The sequence below is a fragment of the Cricetulus griseus genome, chromosome 4 (assembly GCF_003668045.3).
Source record: "Cricetulus griseus strain 17A/GY chromosome 4, alternate assembly CriGri-PICRH-1.0, whole genome shotgun sequence".
Taxonomy (NCBI): domain Eukaryota; kingdom Metazoa; phylum Chordata; class Mammalia; order Rodentia; family Cricetidae; genus Cricetulus; species Cricetulus griseus.
The window spans coordinates 55,086,616-55,107,770 of NC_048597.1; the positions used below are offsets into that span (position 1 = coordinate 55,086,616).

Here is a 21,155-nt window from a genome sequence, read left to right on the forward strand (position 1 = left end):
CCTGGGGTCCATGCAAGGCTCAGTCTGCACACGACTGCTGCTGCGTTGTTCTGCACTTGCTCCTTTGTTGCTGTGAAACGGGCTCCCGGCACAGTCAGCCTCTGTGTGGGAGGACTGGTGGCTGTCTTTGTAGGCAGGCATTTGCTTAGAACAGGCTGCGTGTGAGCCCAACATCAGCGAATCTGGCCTTGAGTCGGTCGGTCAGTGGTGGTGGTGGGATGAGGCGCTGCCCTGGAGACTGGCTGTGAAGGATGAGTTCAGGGTGGGATGACGGACCGCTTCTGGGACCAGTGGTATCTTTGGTATCTCCGCTTACTTCGGCTGCTGGATCGAGGTATCCTGAGTGCGTATCTGGTCGTGTGTCTGTCTGTGTCTATGTATGTGTACAAGCATGTGTGAGAGAGAGGGACATAGACGTGGAGAAAGGGAAGTGGGGGAAAAAGAAAGAAGGCATGGAGCAACAGCAGGTAGCTATACACGGCAGATAAAAGAAAGGCTGCTTTTATGGGGACATGTGTGACCTAGCTGGGGATGGGGAGCACAGAGCCATTTGGGGAGCAGCTGTACAACACAATCACATTTCTTGCTGGGTTTTTCACCAGGCTCAGTGTTGTAGTCAGGCAACTTAAGCAGCATCCGAGAAGTGATGCAGAGAGGAGACTGGTCCCCGCAGTGGAAGCTGGGGCATACCTATGCAGACTCCAATCTCAGCCCAGCTCTGGGACCTTACATGGACTTGTGTGTTCATCTGAGCTTGTTTCCCCATGTGTGAAATGGGCATTCTGGGACCTATCATGCAGGAATTGTTTAACCCCTGCATGTAAAGCATACCATCATAGTCAGTGTGCACACTAGGTGCTTAGTAAATGAGTAGTTCTTCAGTGGCTGCATCCTGGAGCTACAGCACTTTTCCTGGGGACAGCTCCCTTTGTGGACGCTCTACAGACAGAGCCTGTGCAAAATTTGAGGTTATGAAAAGGAAGACGGACAGCTTGACTTCTCGAGTTACTCTGCCCTTAATTCATTTCACCCTCACTAATGCAATCACTAATGCAAACCCCCTGGTAGTAATATACAAGTCCGGACGGTAAAGAAAGGCCACCGTGAACTTTGTGTAGTAACTGGTTTATAAGATGTGGAATGTTGGCGTTTGAGAGCTTTGGCTCCTTTAAGAAGTTTTGGCAAGAGTGAGACAAAATCTTTGATGAAAGAGACGTCTTGGAAAAGCTCTGCTACCTACCCCAAATTGTATCACCCACCCTCAGTCAGGCGTAGTCTCCGGTACACCAGGAGGCAAATGCTGGAAGCAGAGCTGCCCTGAGCAGATGTACCAAGACCTTATCGGGGGAGAAATCAAAGATGGAGGAACCCAAACCAGCATACTCGGGAAGCAGGCTTTCGCTAACACTGAGAAACACCCATAGCAAGCCAGACTTGAAATGAAGATTGAGAAGGGAGCCAGAACTTTGTACTGATAGGGATCATAGATTGGGAAAGGGTAAGAAAACCACCTCTTTTCTGTGTGATCTCGGGCAAGTTATTACCCCTCAGTGTCTCTGTGCCTCCTTTCCTTCCACGGCGTAAAGAGAAGCCTATTGTAGTGGTGCTGATATAAGGGGCTGTTGTGGGTTAAGTGAGAGGCTGCAGATGAAATACCTATCCCAGTGCCTGTCAGGAACAAAATGCCCTTTGACTGTTAGGTCTGGTCAATAACACACCAGTTCCTGCTCTCCTGCAGGCACCCTGGGAGAGACAGGAACAGGTGGTTTGCAACAAGAGAACGTTTATATTTTTGTGAACAGAGGCCATGTTCAGATTATCAGATCATACCAATTTAAAGAAGAAAGGAGATGCTAAAATGTAATAATAATTTATTTTCAGTTTTCATAAAATGAGCTGCAAACTTGTTTCAGGCACTAGCTTCATTACTTTCTAAGGGTCCTTGAATAAATAGTCTATCCTTGGCTCATTAGTCTTGGCTCAAAAATGGAAAGATTAATAATACCTACACCATAGAGTTTGCAGGAAATGTGTTAGTTCCTGTAAAGCATCCCACAATAATGAATTTGTGGATTGATGGATCCCTTAGACAGCAGAAACTAGCTTCCAGAATTGTATGTTTGTGCATGCACATTTGGCCATAATGTGTAGGCTTCTGGTCATTCCCGTACACAGTATCTATAGGAGTTTCTTAACATGAAGATTCAGACTGTTTAGGGTATCTGATTTGAAGGCTGGAGTGGGTTGAACATTGTTCATGTCACTCAGTTTTAGTTGATGGACAATACAGTTTTATAAACAGTATGTCCACATGACATACTTGTATCCACGTTACAACAGAAGTTTGCGTAGAGCAAATATAGTGATGTTAGCCAGCGTTGCATAGGAAATGGTATGTTTTACAGATTGAGATAGCTCATGGGAAATGCTCAACAAATATTAGTTGGATGAATGAAATGAATTAATGAATTAGAGAATGACGAACCCGCCTCACAGAGCAGTGAACAAATTTCCCTCAGATCTCTAGGGAGACGGAATTTTAGCGCCTTTCATCTGTTTTAGGATTTTATCTTTCCCTTGTTATTGCTATGCCTTTTGTTGCCTTGAAAGTCTCAGGCTTCAGGAAGGCAAGGAGGGAATGATGAATTTAGCCCCAGAAATTGAAATGATGGACAGGCTGTGTTCTGGCCTGAGTTGTCTGTGTGTCTGTGACTGGAGGAGAAACACATCTGTGACTAGACACACTTAAAAGGGAGAACACATCAGAACACACTGTGAAGCAAAAATAAACTTTACAGAAAAATAACTGTGTATGCTTTCTTACTATAGACACATTTTTCACCTCCCCCATCATTGTTCAGCTAATAGTAAGACTTAAAAACCGAATATATTGTTTTCGAGAACTCAACTGTGTGGTATATACAAGGATTTATGTGATACCGAACTGTCAGCTCGCTCAGACATTGCATTTTGGTGATTTATTCTCATTAATAACGAATGCAGTTTTTACTGTGTGTGCTGCTGGGTATTTATCAACTCTACTGCCTGTGGTCTGGGCTTTCAGATGTTGGCTATGGAGATAGTTGCTATGATGGAGAGGCCCACCAGAGAAAAAAAAGCTCATGCAGATAAAAACACAAGAAGCAAACTCCCTCTTAGTATTGAGTTTTGGTGTTTCTGCAGGGAACTGATGGGTGTGGTGAGGGTTTACCAGCATGTGGGAAAGTCTATGCTACCAGCCCATGAGATTACTTCTGGTGGTTTACAGATGTGGTTTGGGTTTCTCAGCATGGAGGGTCTCTGTTCCACCCAACATTTGAGTCTGCTGTGCTGCCCGTGCTTCATCTCACCTCATCTGCACAGGCCTTCTTAACCCTGCCTGGTCCCCATTCATTAGTGTCTCATTTTCACTATGGCCTTCTCTGCGCCCTTCCACTTTTCTGCCTTAACGACTGCAGCCACAGATGTCTGCTCATGCAGCCTCCCTGCCCCCTCAGCCCCGGCCCCTCATGCCTGCTCCTGCTGTCCTAGTACAGAAGAACACACTCGTGATACCTAAACAAACCCCCATTCCCTACTGCTTGTCTGCTACTCTCAGTCTGTCTCAAAATTTGTGTCCATTTTCACTCCTGGGCTGTTCATTGTGTCTTCTTCTCCCTCTCCTTTTCCTGCTCGCTGACTTTGAATTCCCCTTTCTCTTCAGCGTCACACATTTTCTTGTGTCCTCCCTCCCCCTCCCTCCCTCCCTCCCTCCCTCCTTCCTTCCTTCCTTCCGACAGGGTCTTGTATTTAGCCAGGTGCTCTCTGAGTAGGCTAGGCTGGGTGGCCAGTGACCTCCAGGTTTCCTCCTGCCATATGTCTCCCCAGTGCTGGAATTATAAGCGTGTGCCACTACTGTGTACTGCTTCTTGTACATGCGTTCTGGGGATCCAAACTCAGGTTCTCGCGCTTACAAGTCCAACACTTTATGGACTGAGCTATCTTTCTAGCCCTCCTCCTCATCATCATGCTTTTACTCCCCCATCCATTACTTTTTAAAAAATAAATTTATGCATAAATGGAGTAAATTTAAAATAATATAAAAGAAAGTATAGTGTAGAGATTTTTGGATATGGTAAAATGGTGTTTGGAAACATCTAAATGAGAGAATGAATTCATAACATACATTTTGGGCTGCTTGATCTCTATTTTTTCTTTCTTTCTCTCCATTTTTATTTAAATTAGAAACAAGATTATTTTACATGTCAATCCCAGTTCCCTCTCCCTCCCCTCCTCCCCTGCCCCCCCCCAACTAACACCCTACCTATCCCATACCCTTTCTGCTCCCCAGGGAGGGTGAGGCCTTCCATAGGGGGTTCTTCGGAGTATTTTATATGCTTGGTCTCTTCTTAGGGCAGCATTTGCATTCTGATGACTATCAGAAAGCACTTGGGATTTCGGACCAACTGTTTCCCATTCCTCAGTGTACATTGGATCATCTGGGATCTCGTAGCTCAACGGTAGTTTTCACATTCTCTTTCCAGCCCCAACCCAGACAGCTGGATTGGAATGCCTGGCAGAGACTGGCACTGGCATCTGTGCAGGTGATTCTGATAGAGCCAAGGCTGGGGGGCTGCTTGTTGCCATCTTTTAACGTAATGTCAGAGAGCAAAGGCAAAATAGCTCTGGGGTAAAACAGCAAGAGCAATGAAATAGTCACTGAGAATAGCAAATACAGAATAAAGAGAGGCTGAACAAGGAACAAAATGTAAAAGAATGTAATCTTTTGGGCATGATTTGTGCAACTTTCTTTAGAAGCTATACACATTTTCTATCATCACCTAACTAATTCTTGGGCTTTCTTCATATTTCTGGGGAAAGATTCACTCCAGAAGGTTGATTGGACCCAGCTTGCTTTAGGTTTATAGCTCTCAGTTCTGGCTGCCTCAGGTTTTGGACCTAGGGTGGTAGTTTGTCACATTGCATTTGAAAAATCTTTATTTATTCAAGGTAAGTTCTACTGTCATTAGATGGGTACTGTCCACCTTCTGCTGGAAGCAGAGAAAGGATGATCCCTTTTATACTGTAGGAGATGGGATGGGAGGGGCGTTCTTATCCAAGGCCTTCACAGAGTGAGGTTCCTCTCTGGCCAGGAGTGTTCCCATCTTCCTGACTGACTTTTCTCTGTTCTCCCAACCTTCAGAACTCCCAACCATTCCAAGCTAAGGACAAATTCTGCCCAAGTGCAGTACAGGATCAAGAGGCAACTAGCTCTCCTGGCCTGGCTTGTGAAGGCTCTTTGGGCAGTCTTGTCCGCACTGCTCTTGTCCCTGGTTCCTGACACTGGCAGATGTCCTGTCTCTGGTTTTCTGATGGCCTAGTTATTTGCAGAGCTTAGGACTCAGTCTGGACTGCACTCAGTGTCTCTGCTTAAACCAGCCTGCCACAGGCTCTGACTGTTCTAGGGTGGCTTTCCTGTTCTTGTTAGTGGCTGTGTGTGTGTGCACTTGGTGTGACATGTGGCTTCTTTGGATGCACTTCTGTGATGCGTTGCGTCCCTTGGATAGTCACTGAGAAAAAGAAGCACGTGACACCTGTATGAAACATATATTGGGCAATTCTCCTGTGCTGGAGTTTATCTAATGAGAGTTTTGTTTGTAAACATCTTTCCCCTCGAGCTGAATATTCATATAAGACTAAGTGGCTTTAACTTAGCTTTCTAAGTCACAGGCATATGCTTGCTAGAGGAACCAGGCCTCTTACCTGCTAAGCAGTTTGCAACACTGTCATAGAACAACCCCCTGTTGTGCCCTGTCTCCTCCAGAGCCTCCTCAGGACCTTTTCCCTTTGTTTCTTTTCCAAATACAAAGCCTTCTTTATAGATGGTGGCCCACATTCCTCCCCTTCTCAGTCTCTTGACATGTATATCCTCCAGGATAAGCACCTCTAATTAGTCACACCTAGTCTTGTTTCCTGCTGTGGGCACTCAGGTGCAAGGTCCAGGAATCAGTGGCTCAGTGTGCTCTTGTGAACAGTAATAATGTATGCCTCCCATGTTGCTGTGGCCAGCACCCAACGCCAGCAGGTACTCGGTGCTTTTCCTTTGGGAGTTCTGTAGCTGTTATGGAGCTTAATTTCTTCTAGGGGTCAGTTTTCCCTACTGTGAGTGGAGGGCAGGGCTTTGTCTCCACCATTTCTTTAAATTTATCCTAATAGGAAATCATGTAAATAATGTTAAGAGGATAGCTGAACACTCCGGGAACAAGGGATTATCACAGCCTTACTGAGGAGTTAAAAAGAGAACAGTGAGGATTTTATAATTGCTAGTATGTTACCTTGCCCTTTGGTCCACAGTACCCTTCTCTGGGGCAGCTCACATGGGTTCCCATTTCACAGATGGGAAGCAGACTTGAAGAGGTAATTGCTTTGTCAAAACCATGCAAGTGCTAAGAGAAAAGCCAGGGTCCAGGACCCCTGTTTCCATGTTGCATGGGTTAGCACCTATGCTGACTGCGACATCTGTAGAGATTCTCTATATCTCCATCTTCAGCATGCATGTGAAACAGTGTCCAGCTACCTCCCTTGTTGGCAGGTGGAGAGGGTATCACCGTACTGCATTGTCTGTGGTGTGAGATCTCCAGGTAAGATGTATCTAGGCCAAGCCCTGGGGGAAGAAGGACAGTGAGAGCCTCTCTTTGGAGTACTGGTATGGGGTTTCCCAGCAGTGGGGCAGAGGTTACTATGACATGAGGAAAGAAAAGTGACAAGCCTTCCCTGGGGTACCATAGCCTCCCAGGGCCGGTTCCTCCATCGAGGGTTATTTAATGGTTGTTGAAGGCTTAGAGGTGTTTTCTCCCATGGTCAGAAAGTCAAATGAATTTCTGGTGTAGATGGTGGCTTGCTTTTCACTTTGTGGATGGAGGTGGTTTGTGAAATAGTTAAAGTCATAGATACAGTGTTAATAGTTGAAGTCGTAGTAGTGTCTGCAGGTATCACAGGAGCCTTTTAGGGGTTGGAGATCAGATTCCTGCTGTATGGAACTTTATAATTCATCTCCTGAATGGATCCTAAAAACCAAAAGCTGGGGGGTAGGGGTTCAGTAGTCTTTAGGAGGACCTGGGTTCAATTCCCAGCACCTACATGGTGACTCACACCATCTTTAACTCTAATTCAAAGAGAATCTGATACCTTCTTCTGGTCCCCATGACCACCAAGCACATGAAGGGTACACAGACATAAATGCAGGCAAAACATTCATACAGATACAAAATAAATAAAACAAGACAATACCACCGACAAACTAGCTGTTCCCTCTCTGAGTCTCATAGCCCCTCTATCCAATTGTGGGTTAGCCTGTAAATAGAGTCTCTCTTCCAACTCTTGTAAGTCAAGGTTACATTCAGCAATACCCACAACATCCACAAAACACACACAAGTAACATCTGCAATACTTATGCATGATGTCAGGGTATAGTATTTCACATTGAATCCCTAAGAGAGTGATACGAATTCCTAGGAGGGAGTGGGCTGGATGAAGAACAGCATGTTTGTCCTGTAAGGACCTACTATGGGCTATGCTCTGTTTGAGGATCTGGGAATAGTGTTGAAGAAGACAGTGGACTTGTCTTCATGAATCTTTTCATCTAGTGAGAGGATCCACAAGGACAACAGGATGGGCAATACAGTGTCTTAATTATAGGTGTGGCAGTCAGAGAACGCAGAACATTTATGTGGTGAGAGTTGAATTTGGAGAGAGAGTTGAGGTCACTATGCTTACACGTCAGGTTACGAACAATTGGTGGTGGGGTGATAGCATTCCATTAAAATGTATTGAATAATACTCATGTATCAGGTAGTAGGCTTTGGGGCTGGGCATACCAAGATGCATAACTTGAGGTGCTCATGGCCTAAGGAAAAACTTGGATGCTCGGAAGGTACTTTGCAATAAAATTGGTAAGTAAAATTAACTAGGAATGCATAGGAGGAAAGAAAAAAACTATCCACCTGGAGGAGTCTGTCTTTCCAGATGTCAAATAGAACTTCGGTGAAGTCAGACATTCCAGTCAGTGAAACAGGCGGAGGCACAGTAGGAGCTGCAGGGGATGCCTAGCTGAAGAGGAGTTCAGTGTACCTAGAATACACTTGTGAGGGAAGTCACAGGGAACTCCTGCTGGTGGGATTTTAAAAATGTGACTTTGGATGCATGAGAACAGCATGGCAAGAGCAACAGGAATTTTGGGTTCTTCATATGTGAGGGCAATAGAAGGGCCATGCTTAGGGTTAGCTGGAAAAGTAGTAGAGTCACACTAGACGGAAGTTGGAACCTTGAGTTTAGATCACAGAATACCCTACTCCCAGCAGCTGCAGAATGTCTGGCAGCGGTTCTAGGGAGGGAGCGGCTGATGCAGGAGATGCATGATTTTGAGTCAGATGCCCAGAAAGTGATGGTGAAACTGACAACAGCCCAGGAAAGATGGCACAGGGTGGAGAGCTTATGGAAGCTGGAGACATGAGAACCTGGAGATGGCACATGTCAAGGGCTTGGTAGCAGAAGGCATTGGTGATGGCTTGCAGCATTGTTTCAGTGCCTTGATGATGAGAAGCCAGATTGCAGTGGGAGGAAGTGATGAGGATGAGGCAGCAGCCAGCGCATACTGTTAGTTTGAGAAATATGGCAGAAAATACAAGGTAAAAATAGACCAGTGGTTGGTGGGACACTAGGGTCAAGTGGTGGTTTTGTTTAAGAAGGGAGGCCTGAATGTATTTAAGATTAGGGATGGGACAGTGATAGAAGTTAGAAAATGATGGACAGAAATGGATTTATGAATCCACTTGTGAATACTGAGCACTGACAGTGAATCTGGGCATTCGAGGCACTGTGCTGTTTGCTGGGGAGACAGCATGAATAAAGCATGAATTCTTCATGTAGTTTGCCTTCTGGAGAGTGAGCAGATAGCACACGGGTCAAGCAACAGTTGAAGTTATAATAGCAACTTGCAATAAGTACTACAAGGTCCAGAAGTGGCCTGGAAAGCAGGAATTGGTTGACTTAGAAGGTGCAGATAAAATTGGGAGGCCAGAGAATGGGGTACTTTCTCTGTTGGGAGGAAGAAAAGAGTACTTAGAACATTATTTCTTTTAAATAGAAAAAAATAAAAATAAGGAAATACTTAAGCATTTCAAGTTCAGATGCCTTGGTTTTAGCAAACAGTCAATGTCATGGGCTAAGACGAGAGATATGAGGTAATGTGTGGCCTTAGGTGGGTTCTGATCTGCTTCATTCAAACCTGCAGTCACCCTGTGATTGTAAAGGGTGCCATTCTCATTATATAGATGAGTTAACTAGAGGGACAGAGAGGACTGAGGACTGAAAGGTGGGGGCTCTCTCTCTCTCTCTCTCTCTCTCTGTGTGTGTGTGTGTGTGTGTGTGTGTGTGAGAGAGAGAGAGAGAGAGAGAGAGAGAGAGAGAGAGAGAGAGAGAGAGAAGAGAGAGAGAGATAGAGAGATAGAGAGATCACCTGGATGCATTGTCATTGAACAAATTCCCAAGGGTCAGCTCAGGGAGGACTATTGTGTCTAATAATCCAGTCTCTTCTCCCTGCTCCACACAAAGCAGGAGACCTGGAGTGGAGGCAGCACCTGCACGTGGATCAGTTAAAGACTGGAAATTCAGGTGACCCATGTGTGCACTTGCTACTGTGTGCTCTGGCTTTGGGAGCAGTTGGATCTTCAAGGGTTTGAACAGAGCACAGGAAAGGAACCGTGATGGTAAGGAGGGAAGTGCAGACACGCTTGGTGTAACGGAAGGAGGCTGGGGCTTGATTAGGTGGAAACCAGAAATATTAAGGCAACCAAGATCAGTGCTAAGACAAATGGTTTTTTTTTTTATTCTCTTTACATCCATATTTGTATCTAGTCCCAGCAAAATAAAGATATAGATGGAAGAGAGCTTTAATTTAAGGAATAAGGAATAAGGAAACTTAGTACCGAAGAGATGTCCTAATCTGCCAAAACCATAGAGTTACTTATTAGCTGAAGTCAGAGAACTCCACGTTGAGGCCTTATCCCTCTGTTTTCCACTCCACCCTACTCCTCCACTCCCTCCACTCTTTTAAGAGCTGAGGTGGGAACTCAGGGCTTGTGCGTGACAGACAAGCAGTCCACCACCAAGCTACATCCACATCCTTTTTTTGAGACAGAGTTTCTGCAAAGCTCAGCTGACCTTGAATTCATAGAAACTCTGCGGTCTCATATTCCCAAACGATGAGGTTTTAGATATGTACCACCATAGCCAACCCCAGTCCTGTTCCATTCACCTCACCATTGTCACTGTATATGGAAGAATGGGCAGACTTAAGAAGTCCTGGGTTTGAGGGGCATCTAGTTCAGACTTGTAAGGATGCAGGCAAAGTTTCCAGAAGCCCCAACAGCACGATGGTACTTCTCCATCTTTCCTGGCGATAATCGTGCAGCTGAGTGAGTTAGAAGTGGGGCCTCCCGCCTCTTTGCTGCTGCAACAGAATTGTGTCCCCCAGAATCCAGCCCAGGGTAAAGGCAGTGGAGTGTCTTCCTCAGAAACCCAGGAGGAAGAATTGGCATGGGGCTTTTAATCTACATTCATGCAAAATGAAATCTGTTAGATGGGATAATGAGCTCCATATTTTATAAACTATTTTAAGCCTGTCTCAAAATAAAGTACAGGGCCAGGGGTGGAGGAAGGATGTAAGTCTTGGAGACAAAATGGCATGGCTTACTCATCCGTGTTTTCATTTTAATGATCCCAACCCCTGTACAAGTCCCTCAGTGACACTGTAATGGAAACCACATTTTTTTTTTCATGCTGGGAGTTTCAAGATGAGCACAGCCAAATGCTCTGAGACATAATTAAGGTTACAAACTCTCATCCCCAGCAATACACAAACCTTTCACCCAGGGGGCTCCAGCTAGAGACAGTGTGGTTGAAAAGCAGTTGAAATTATAGAGATATTTCTTCCACCAGACTCTGGTCCACCACAACTTCTTTTCTAGACCTCCCCTTTTTGTCCACCCGGCTTCCTTCTCATTGCTGCCTCCTGCACACGAATAAACGAGAGGCCTGGTGTTGACTCCTTCTCTACCATAGGGAGAGAATCCCAGATGGATGCTGCCTGTCTGCAGGAGGCTGGGCCAGGCTGGGAGCAGCATGTGCACAGCAGGAGTGGGGAGCAAGGGAGCCCGCAGTGCATGTGGGGAGCTGGAGGGAAGGTGAGCTTACTGCTGCCAGGTAGAGGAGGAGATGGGGATGCTATGCCTCCCATCACTGGAAAATCCATAAAATCCCACAGGCTGAAAAGTCCAGTGCGTAGGCAGGTCCTGAGGACCTAAGAACGAAAGGCAGCCCCTTCTGGGTTTGGATTCAGGGGCAAGTGCCCTCTCTGCTTGGGTCTTCTTTGCCTTTGAGAGCTTCCTGGACTCAGAATGATCAAAGTTAAATAACTAGGCATGAGCATAACAATTTTGTGAGCCCTGCCCCTTCCCTCTGGAATATATATGATAGTGGGAGCCCTTAGTACACGTAGTCAAAATTTTCTTGGGAAAATTGCAGTTCAGTGTTCACCTTATAGGGAAGTCCCAGAACAAAGACAAAGAAAAGGTTCCGTTATTTTTCCCTTGGTTTCATACCCTGCTTCTGTAGACCAGGAGGAGCTTCAGCTGGGAGCTCTGCCTGGCTCTGTAGAGATCTTATTATAGCTGCATTTCTCTTCTTAGCCTTCCCACCTCATACTAATAGGCAAATAATTGTAATAACAATAAATATCAGGAAGAAGTATTAATTAGAGCCCCTCACCCTTTTGTTTGTGTGCATGTGGAAGTCAGAGAACACTTTTTGTTTTTGAGATAGGGTCTGTCACTCGGCCCAGAACTTGTTGAGTAGGCTGAGTTTTTCAGGCCAGTGAGCACCAAGAATTCACTGCTCTCTGCCTCTCTGGTGCTGAGATTATAAGTACATGCCACCGTGCTCAGCTTCTGGTGATCAAACTCAGGCCCTCATACTTTCAGAGAAAGTGCTTTACCAAATGAACCACGCCCCACAGGCATTAACTCAGAATTAAAATACTATATATGTGTGGCATGTGACACCCTATAAATGATGGCTGCTTTATTTTCTCCATGGATATCATTTAGGATGGTGCTAGCTGCAGGTAACTGAGTTTAAACTCAAAATGCCTTAAACAATAAATGTATGTCTTCCTTTCCACCTTCTGAATAAGAATTTCAGAAGTTGAGCAGTTAAATCAGCAGCTCCATATTATTAAATTCTTTCTTATGCAGTCTACTTAGGTTCATAAAATTTATCACACCCATGAGATGCGGCTGTTCACCAATTGTGGAAAATTCTTTAGTATCATCTCCATTTTCTCCCCTCTCCTTGATTAATGTTGAGATTTCCCATTCTATCTTCTGTGTTTTTTATTGTTGTTTCTGTATTTTTCATAATTTTATGTCTTACGATACAGTCTAGACAATCTTCTCAGTTCTGTCTTCTGGCTTATTAACTACCTACTTAGCTATGTCTAATCTGCAATTAAATATGTGCGCCAACTTATTAATATCAATTATTGTACTATTTGGTGCTAGAATGCCTAGTTAACTGTTTTCCAAATTACTCTCCTGTTTCATAAAAAACTTTTGAACTCGTACATTTGTTTCATAGTTTTTGTTTGATAATTCTAATCTGTGAAGTTTGTGTGTCAGTTTCCCTTTGTTTTCCCATATTAATTTGGGTCAAATTGACAAATAAAAATGGACTGTAGTCACCCTGTATGAAGCGATCTCTGATACAAGGTTTGGTTTGTGAAGTATCTACCATAGATGTGGGTTTTTTTCTGTAGTCTGTTGTTTTTGGTAGTTTTTCTCGTAGTGTATTTTTCCTTTTATGTTTGGTTATTTTTTTATTACGTCATGTTCACTATTTTTGAGAAAGATTTTATGGGAATAAAAGTCCATAAATTATCACTGTTTCTTTCCTATTGGCAGATGTTCTCAGACAAAAGTTGCTCTGTGTTCTGGACTGACTTCTTTGGATTCTCCAGCTGTTGGCTTAGTAACTGTTGCTATCCTGTTAGTGCTTGGTTGCTAATGCTTTTAAGAAGTTGACTTCAATACCCCAATTCCTTGAAACATAGAATGGCAAGGTTTTCCCAGGGAACACTTTTTGTTCGCTTTTGTCAGGTTTCTGGGAATGCCACTAGTCTAGTTTCACCTAATCCTAAGTGGAGTACTTGAGGTTCTTTGAAGGTGGGTCATAGGCAGCTGAGTTTGGGGTTGCCAGACAGCAGGCTTATTTACAGGGTCTTTTACTTTGAAGGTAATGCTGTTCCCTGAGAAGAGGCTTAGCTTGGAATAGTTATTTTGTGTGGATTTCTTCTCCTTGGGCAGGTCTTGAACTTTGGATTCTGTTCCCTCCATTCTTTCTGATTTCCCAAAGTCTGTTGGCAAATGCTCTTCCTGTAGAAGTCAGTTATGTTCTGGGGTTTCTTTGGATTTTCAACATCCCCTGGGTTCTGACCTAATGATTCTTTGTTGCTTTATTAGTTTTTCTTAAAAAACACTTTCAAGAAGATACAAATAAAAATTAAAAACAAAACAAAACAAAAACAGTTGTTCCCAGTGGGAGGGTTGGTCCCATCACTTATAAGAAATGGAGAGTCTGGGACCCAAATCCTGACATCTCCATTCTACCATGCTTGTAGTACCAAGTCGGTTGCTCCAACTCTATATGTTGTATGCAGAACTGACAACCCAAAGAGCCTGTTTTCTCATGCATATATTCACTTAGTTCTCTTTAAGATTAAGAAAATATTGCCAGGTGGTGATGCTGCACACCTTTAATCCCAACACTCAGGAGGCAGAGGCAGGTGGATCTCTGAGTTTGAGGCCAGCCTGATCCAGCACAGTCAGGTCTACACTGAGAAACCCTGTCTCAAAAACAAAACAAAACAAAACAGGTTAAGAGAACATTTCCTAGATGCCCTTTCGACTGTTTTCATTATTCAAAGGCCACAATTTCACCAGCAGTTCCCAAATAAATCACTAGAAGGTGACAACAATTTGAGTTTGCTGTAATTAGCACATGTGAGGCTGGAAGTTGTCTTCCCTTTGCCTGAAGCACATGATACTTGATTTCTGAACAAAAAGTAAGCCCTGTGAGCAAGAATGAAGGGTGTAAATAGTCACAAATGTCTACCGTGCTGAGCTCAGCTTGAGTTAACAGTTAACAGTCTTTAGGTTGGAGAGATGGCCCAATGGTTAAAAGCACTTGTTACTCTTACAGAGGACCCAGGTGTGTTTCCCAGCACCCACATGATGGTTCCCAACTGTATATAACTCTAATCTCAGGGGATCTGACACCCTCTTCTGGCTTCCACAGGCACCAGGCACACATTTGGTCTTCATACATACATGCCGACAAAACATTCCTACACATGAAAAATAAAAATAAATATATCTTTAAAATAATTGCACACTGTGGGGGGTGGGGAGCGTGCAGGAAGGCAGAGACAGTGAGACAGAAAGAGAAGTGTAATTATGGTTCTTGTTCTACCTGGGAACCTACATGTGCCCAATGCTGCAAGAAAATGTAGAGCCGGGTGTGGCTGCACATACCTGTACTTCCTGCAGTTGGCGGGAGGATCATGAGTTCAAGGCTAGTCTATTGCAAACAGCCAAATAAAAACCAGATTGTCCTTGGCTGGTGAGATGGTTGTCAGGTGAAGTACTTGCTGCTAAAGCTGGTGACCTGAGTTCAGTCCCCAAGACTTGGAGGATGCAAGGAGAGAACCAACTCTTACAAACTCTTCTCTGGCCTCTGCGCACATACCCAAGCAGGTATACACACACACACACACACACCACACACACACACACACACACACACACACACACACACACACACACACAAATGACTAATAAATACATGTAATTTAACATTTAGAAAATCAGAATTGGTCCTTTGATCCTAATCACAATCAACACGGTGGGAGGTAGAGAAGGGAGGGAGCCAAACTTAACAAAGGATTCAAAAATACAAGGGTTGTACTTGAAAACATACTTTTTATAATTTAAAAACTCTGGAAGTTGGAGATAACCCATGATCAAAGTATAATACATTTCAAAATTAAAATTATAGCAGAAATAATTACTTTAGTGGAAATTCATTTTCAAAATGTGATCATATTACAAATTACCCCATTTATAAATGCCTAGAATATAAAATCGAATGTTTTTTTTTTCCACCGTTAGAATGCTTTTACATCACCATGGACTCTCCTGGGTGAGCTGAGTCCTCTGTGGATTTTTGGCACAAGTGGGCAGCAGCTTGCAGGAGGAGGGGCACATCGAGGCTTAAGACTCCTCTTTGAAAACATGAACATCTTTCTCTGAAGGGCTGGAAGGCTATCCTTTCTGTAATGTGTCCCTCCTATCTAGGAATAGGAGGCATAGAGGGTGAGGCCTGAGATACCAAGACAGTCTTTGCTGAATGCTGGCTTGTTTCTTTGCCTTTTGAAACTAGTGGGCTCCATATCATCCCTTGGGGACAAGAGTCATCAGGAGAGGGTTATTTCTCCCCCTTGCTGGTCTTCTACAGTGTCCATGTGAAGAGAGGACAACTTCCATAGGCTTGGAATCTATCTTCCCTCCCTCTCTCTTTCCCTCCCTCTTTTTTATATCCCATATCTATCTACAGTTTTGTTCCATTGGAGAAGTTCTCCTTATCAGTCCCATTCTTATCATAGTTCACAGAAATCCCTCAAAGAAGATGCCCCAAGCAGGACCAAAGTAGGCATATTATAATTGCATATTACAATTATTCTTTGGGTCACAGGCAGCTGAGTACAGCTGAGTTTAGGGGAGGTGGTAATAAATGGGATGAAAGTGAACTGAAACTAGCCCTCATGTAGCTTCTCTTCCCTTTTATTATCTCTATGCCATTTCGTCTTTTAGCATCACCAGTTAAAGCTATTAATTTAAAAATATTTTTACTAATTCTTTGGAATTTTCATACAATGTATTTTTATCATATTTACCCCCAAATCCTCCCCCTAATTATTCCCAGATCTACCCCTTATTCCCTATGCCCCCCCGACTTTGTGTCTTATTTTTTTAAAAAAAATTCTAATAACCCTTTGACTTCAATTGTGCTGTCTGTATACTACTAGATGTGTGGCCACTCACTAGCATGTGGTCAACCTACCTGGACCAACGTCCTTAACAAAACTGCTTCTTCCTCCCCCAGTAGTCATCAACTGTCTAAGAGCGCTCACTAGTTAGGGGTGGAGGGGGCATGAACCCCTTCTAACTCCATGCTAGAATGTTGACTGAGTTGATCTTGTGCAGCCACCCAGAGCTGCATGAGAGCAGCAGCACCCTGCCCATGTGCAGAAGACATCGCTGAGCTTTGGTCCTCCAGAACCTCTGGTGCTCACTGTCTTTGTCTTCTGGGATGAGTATTGGGGAAGGGGTCTGTTATATGTGTCTCATTCGTGGAGAACCCCACAGTCACTTGTTTTCTGTACTTTGATCATTTCTGAGGTTCTGCATTAGCCATCATCCACTGCACAAAGACACTTCTGTGGTGATGTCTGAGAGCTGCACTTGTACAGGTGGCAAGACAGGTAGTAGGTTTACCCCAGAAACATATGAGTTCCCCAACCATGGATTCCTGGCCATATTTATGGTACTGTGCATGTGTTTACTCTTGTAGAGTGAGCCTTAAGTCTAATCAGAAAGTATTGATTACCCCTGTAACAGTCATGCAGTTCACAGGATTTGCAGTGGGTAAGACTGTTGTTGACTTCACCTTGAGCAGCGGCAGCCTGTATAACACCTTCCAGTGCTGTAATGGCTGTCTAGCAGGGAGGAAGCTTTCTGGTTAGTACTGACTTTATTTTTTTCAGGTCCTATGACCAGTGTTTGTGGTATCTGCCACCATAGAGTCTTATTATCAAGTTCTGGGGAGCAAGCAAGGGCAATGGCCTTAGATTATATTGTTTTGGTGGGTCTCTGAGAGAACTCTGAACTACCTACACTGGACTTTTTATTTGACAACCTATGGTTTCTGGGGTACCTACAATTTATCTCATATCTATATCTATCTATACATACATCTATGTCTATATATCTTATAAAATAGTTTTCACATGGCTTTATCCTTTAAAAGCAAATGACAAACCTACAACAATTAAACATGACAATATCTAGCCCAGTGGTTATTTGTAGCTTGATTTTTTTGACAGTATGTTGAACGGTAAAGCTTGAGGAGGCTTTGAGTCAAAACATCTGGTTTAATTCATGACTGTGACACTTACTGCTCTGTGACATTAAATGTATTACTTGGTCTCTGGGCCTCAGTGTTCACATGTTAACAAATACCACATTTATCTAACTTACTCATATCTATTGCTTAAAATGTTAGCTACTAACTTTTACTCTTTATTGTCTAATATCTAAATTTTGGAAAAAGAAGAGGATGGTGGTGTGGCCAAGAGGGGGACCTGGGTTCTGAGAGGTCCTGGAGACAGCTCACAGGTATAAGGACCAGGCACTGAGACAATGTCTGGACAGAGAGAGCAAAGAACCAACACCCATTTGCCTTGAATTTTGTCCATGGCATTGGGGAAGAACTGCTGTGTTAGGCTTCTCTATGAACTTGGTTGTTTCCAGTAGGGGTGGGCTGTCAGTATTCCTTCTAAAGCCTCTTCACCTTGAGGCTGCTTGCCAGGCAGCTAAAGTGGGATTCCTCTCGGGAGGCAGTACTCTTGCTGGCTTAGCCCCAAGTTCAAGGTGCTCCCTGCCTTGCTGAAGTTTCTTCTTCATTAAGTAAATTAAGGGATTGCATGGCCATCCCTGAATAATGGACACACTAGTTGGCAGGCACCAGAAAGCTCCAGCACTGATAAATCTTAGGCTTTGGGCAGTATCTGCTGAAATCTATTCTTATCAACTACTTCAGGACCAAAGGATCCAAGAATGGTAGGGAATGTCAGCCTTAATCCAGAGCTGGAGGGGACTCAGGTAATAGGGTTCTTGGAGGTGCTGGTAGGTAGAGTGCAGGCCCTGGGTTGAATGTTTTAAAGACAGTAAGCAACAGGGTCCCCTCTTTAGGTAGGGAAAGTGATTGTAGTCACCACTTCTGACAGAGGGAAGACAGTCCAGGTCTGAAACATTAGCTTGGAAGAGAGTTTATGACGGAGATAAGGCTGCTGTGGACATCTTGACTCGTTCTGGCTATTCATCTAAAAGGCAAGCACCCGTTGGTACCTGCTTGTAAGATGGATTTGAAAGGGTGGAAGGACAAGTAGGTTTGGTGAGATCATGAGCTCTCTTGCACATATGTTCTTCTCTAGCCAGTACTCTGGGCTGTCATCTGAACCCCAACGAGAGGATCACTGTGCACAAGTTGAGGGAGCTGCATTCATTGGAGCTCTCTGTAACATGAGGAGCAGGTGAGTCTGAGCTTGTGAACACGGAATGGAGAAGATGGACTAAGCTGCCATCAGGACTTGATGTGGTCTAGTGAAGACTCCAGGAACTCAGGCTGTTAGGCACTTGTAGGGATTTGAGAGCCCTGGAACCAGTGCCCTGGCTTGGACACCATGGGTTTGTGGCCTCACTAAAGTTTTTTTATACACCCTCTAGTGACAACTACAACAGGAGAGGCCAGCCAATGTGGCTGGTAGGATGCTTGAGAGCAAGTTCAAGCACTGGGGATATGGAAGTGGGAGCCTTTTCAGGAGCCAAGCTACTACAGGGGGAAAATATATGAAACTTAAACCAGAGTTATCTTGACTCTGTTTAAGGATGCTTCTTATGTGGTGAAGAGTAGAAAACTCAAATTGTAGAAGAAAGTCCTTGATTATGAGGTAGTGTTACTTATTCAACAAATGATTCTTGAATATCCACACTCTTTTATGCACATAAGCAAGGCAGACAGTGTCTTCACCTTCATGGGAACTACAGTGAAGGGGAATTATGCTTGGCTGGATGGTACTCTGGAAGCAGAGAAGAAAATACTGGCTGTGGGCTTGGACTTAGAAGGTCTTAAGGATGAGAGGAAACTGGACCTACAAAGATGGAGCACAGACGAGAATAGAGAGTCTGGGAAATAATCTTCATGTGGAAGAGATGTGTCCGTACACTTTGAGTGTGTGTGAAGAAAGTCTAGAATGAAACAGAAAGCTGGGACCACAGGCTAGGTGGGCATTATGTCCTGCATTGGAGACTGGGGGTTCTGCTTCTATAGGGCCGCCATTGGGAGATTTCGAGAGAGGAAAGCAACTTGCTCAATGTTTTCCTGGCTGAGGTCACTTAGTAGCATGGGTGTTAGCAGGGCTGCGGGCCATGATTGTTTCAATATGTTCTCTTCCTGGCCTCCTCATGGGAGTGGTGATAGCTTTATTTTTACCCACCTCTCTGTTTTGGGTGAGTTCCAGCTTAGCAGCTCTATGCTTCCAGTTAGAAGAGAGCTTCTGTTCAAAGTGCTACATGGGTGGGGTCTTTCCGCCACTGTGGAAGCCCTGCTACTCCTCCTGGGTGTTGACCTTGGCTGTAGAGGGTGTGTTCCTTGATTTAATGCTTTTTTTCCTGCTTCCTCTGCTTTTTAAGTTCTGTCCTGGTACTTTTGAATGACCAAGGGTTTCTCAGGAGAGGTAGAGCCAGGGCAACTTATGAGTTGGGTGTGAGCAAGTTGTCATGGGAGCATAAGTCTTTGCTTCAGTTAGATTTACTTCTACTTTATCATAAGTACCAGAAGCTTCATAAATTTAAATTGGTTTCTAGGAACAGACCCAAGTCCAGGAACATTTCTCAGTATGGAAGAATGGATTGTCAGCAGAGTTGGGGGTGCATTATTCCAGATAAGAACCTTTTATCCGGATATGATACTGTATTGTGGAAGTGTAAGCCAGATAAATCTTTTCTCCCTCAAGTTGTTTTTTGTTGGCTTTTTTATCATAGAAACAGAGGCCCAACAGGACAGTTATTAAATGACAATCTCAGTGTCAGTCACTGGTTACCTCCCTATGAGGTATTAGTCAGAGGGGCCCCAGAGGCAACCAAAGAAATATAGACTATTGTCATTGCTCCTGGTTGGCCACCATAACTAGATGGTAAGACTGGATTGCTAAGGACACTGCACACTGTGGTTGAAGGACACTCTTGAACTAACCAGGAAACTTTCCCTGCTTGCTAGCTTTCATAGTTCTGGAAGGGGCTTTGCAGGCTGCTAGGGGAGAAGATATATCAATGTCCTCCTCCCGTACTGGGCCTTGCATAATACAGTACTGACCTCCTAGGCACAGTGCGCTCACTGGTACAACAGTGGTAAGGCTGTAAGTGTCTATGGCAGTAACCAACTTCTCTCTTGATTGGATTTGAGGCTTACTCAATAGGAGGGAATTCATGTATGGTACTATAACACAGTCAGAACTCATGGCCCTAGGGGAAAACCTATGATACTGTTGTTTTTCTAAACAGTCATATCACCATACTGCCTTCTAAATATTTATGATTATATCCATAGATATGTGTCACTCCCAAGTGGGTAGTAGTTAAGGCAAAGGTACATTACTGTTCAAAGTGCTGAGAAAGATTGACCATGAGTGCTGATCCATAGATAGGACATCTATATGTAAGGGTGTTCCTATGAGATCCTGGCACAAAAAGAAGTATCACATTTATACCCTAAATAAAACCAAATTACAATACAATCACCATTGGTCCATATTCCCCACAAGGGAACATCTCGGAAGAGGAGGTGGAAAGATGCAAGGGCTGGAGGATTGGGAGAAGAGCTGTGAAATGCTGTTCCCTAAACATTACATGGATGTTGTACTCATGAACACACAGCAGCTGTGGTGACCTACACAAGACCTGTACAAGATCAAGCCAGTTTACCCTTTCTGCATGGAGTGGGGATAGGCTCCAAAGACCCCACCCCTAGTTGAGGAGCTCTTGGCAGCTGATGGCTGCTTGGAGAAAGTCACCTTTAGGAGTGTGGCCACTGGAAGGTTGTCCATGCCCATGTGCATATGGGTAACATTAATTGGACCTAGTGGGCGAAAAATGAATAAAACACTAAAAAAGAAGGAGATGAAATTGGAGGGAGTTTTGATGGGGATGGTCCTGGGAAGAGTTGC

The 21,155-nt window shown here is 44.2% G+C and overlaps 1 protein-coding gene across 4 annotated transcripts in view; it reads left to right on the forward strand.

Moving 5' to 3' along the window:
• Positions 1–267: 267 nt before the first annotated feature.
• The window catches only part of LOC100757073 (kalirin), a 528,077-nt gene continuing 507,189 nt past the window's right edge, over positions 268–21,155 (forward strand). For all 4 annotated transcript variants that reach the window (XM_035444595.1, XM_035444596.1, XM_035444597.1 and 1 more), the window contains exon 1: positions 268–334. In XM_035444595.1, the coding sequence (XP_035300486.1) occupies positions 268–334 (67 nt within the window). The remainder of the gene's footprint in view (positions 335–21,155) is intronic.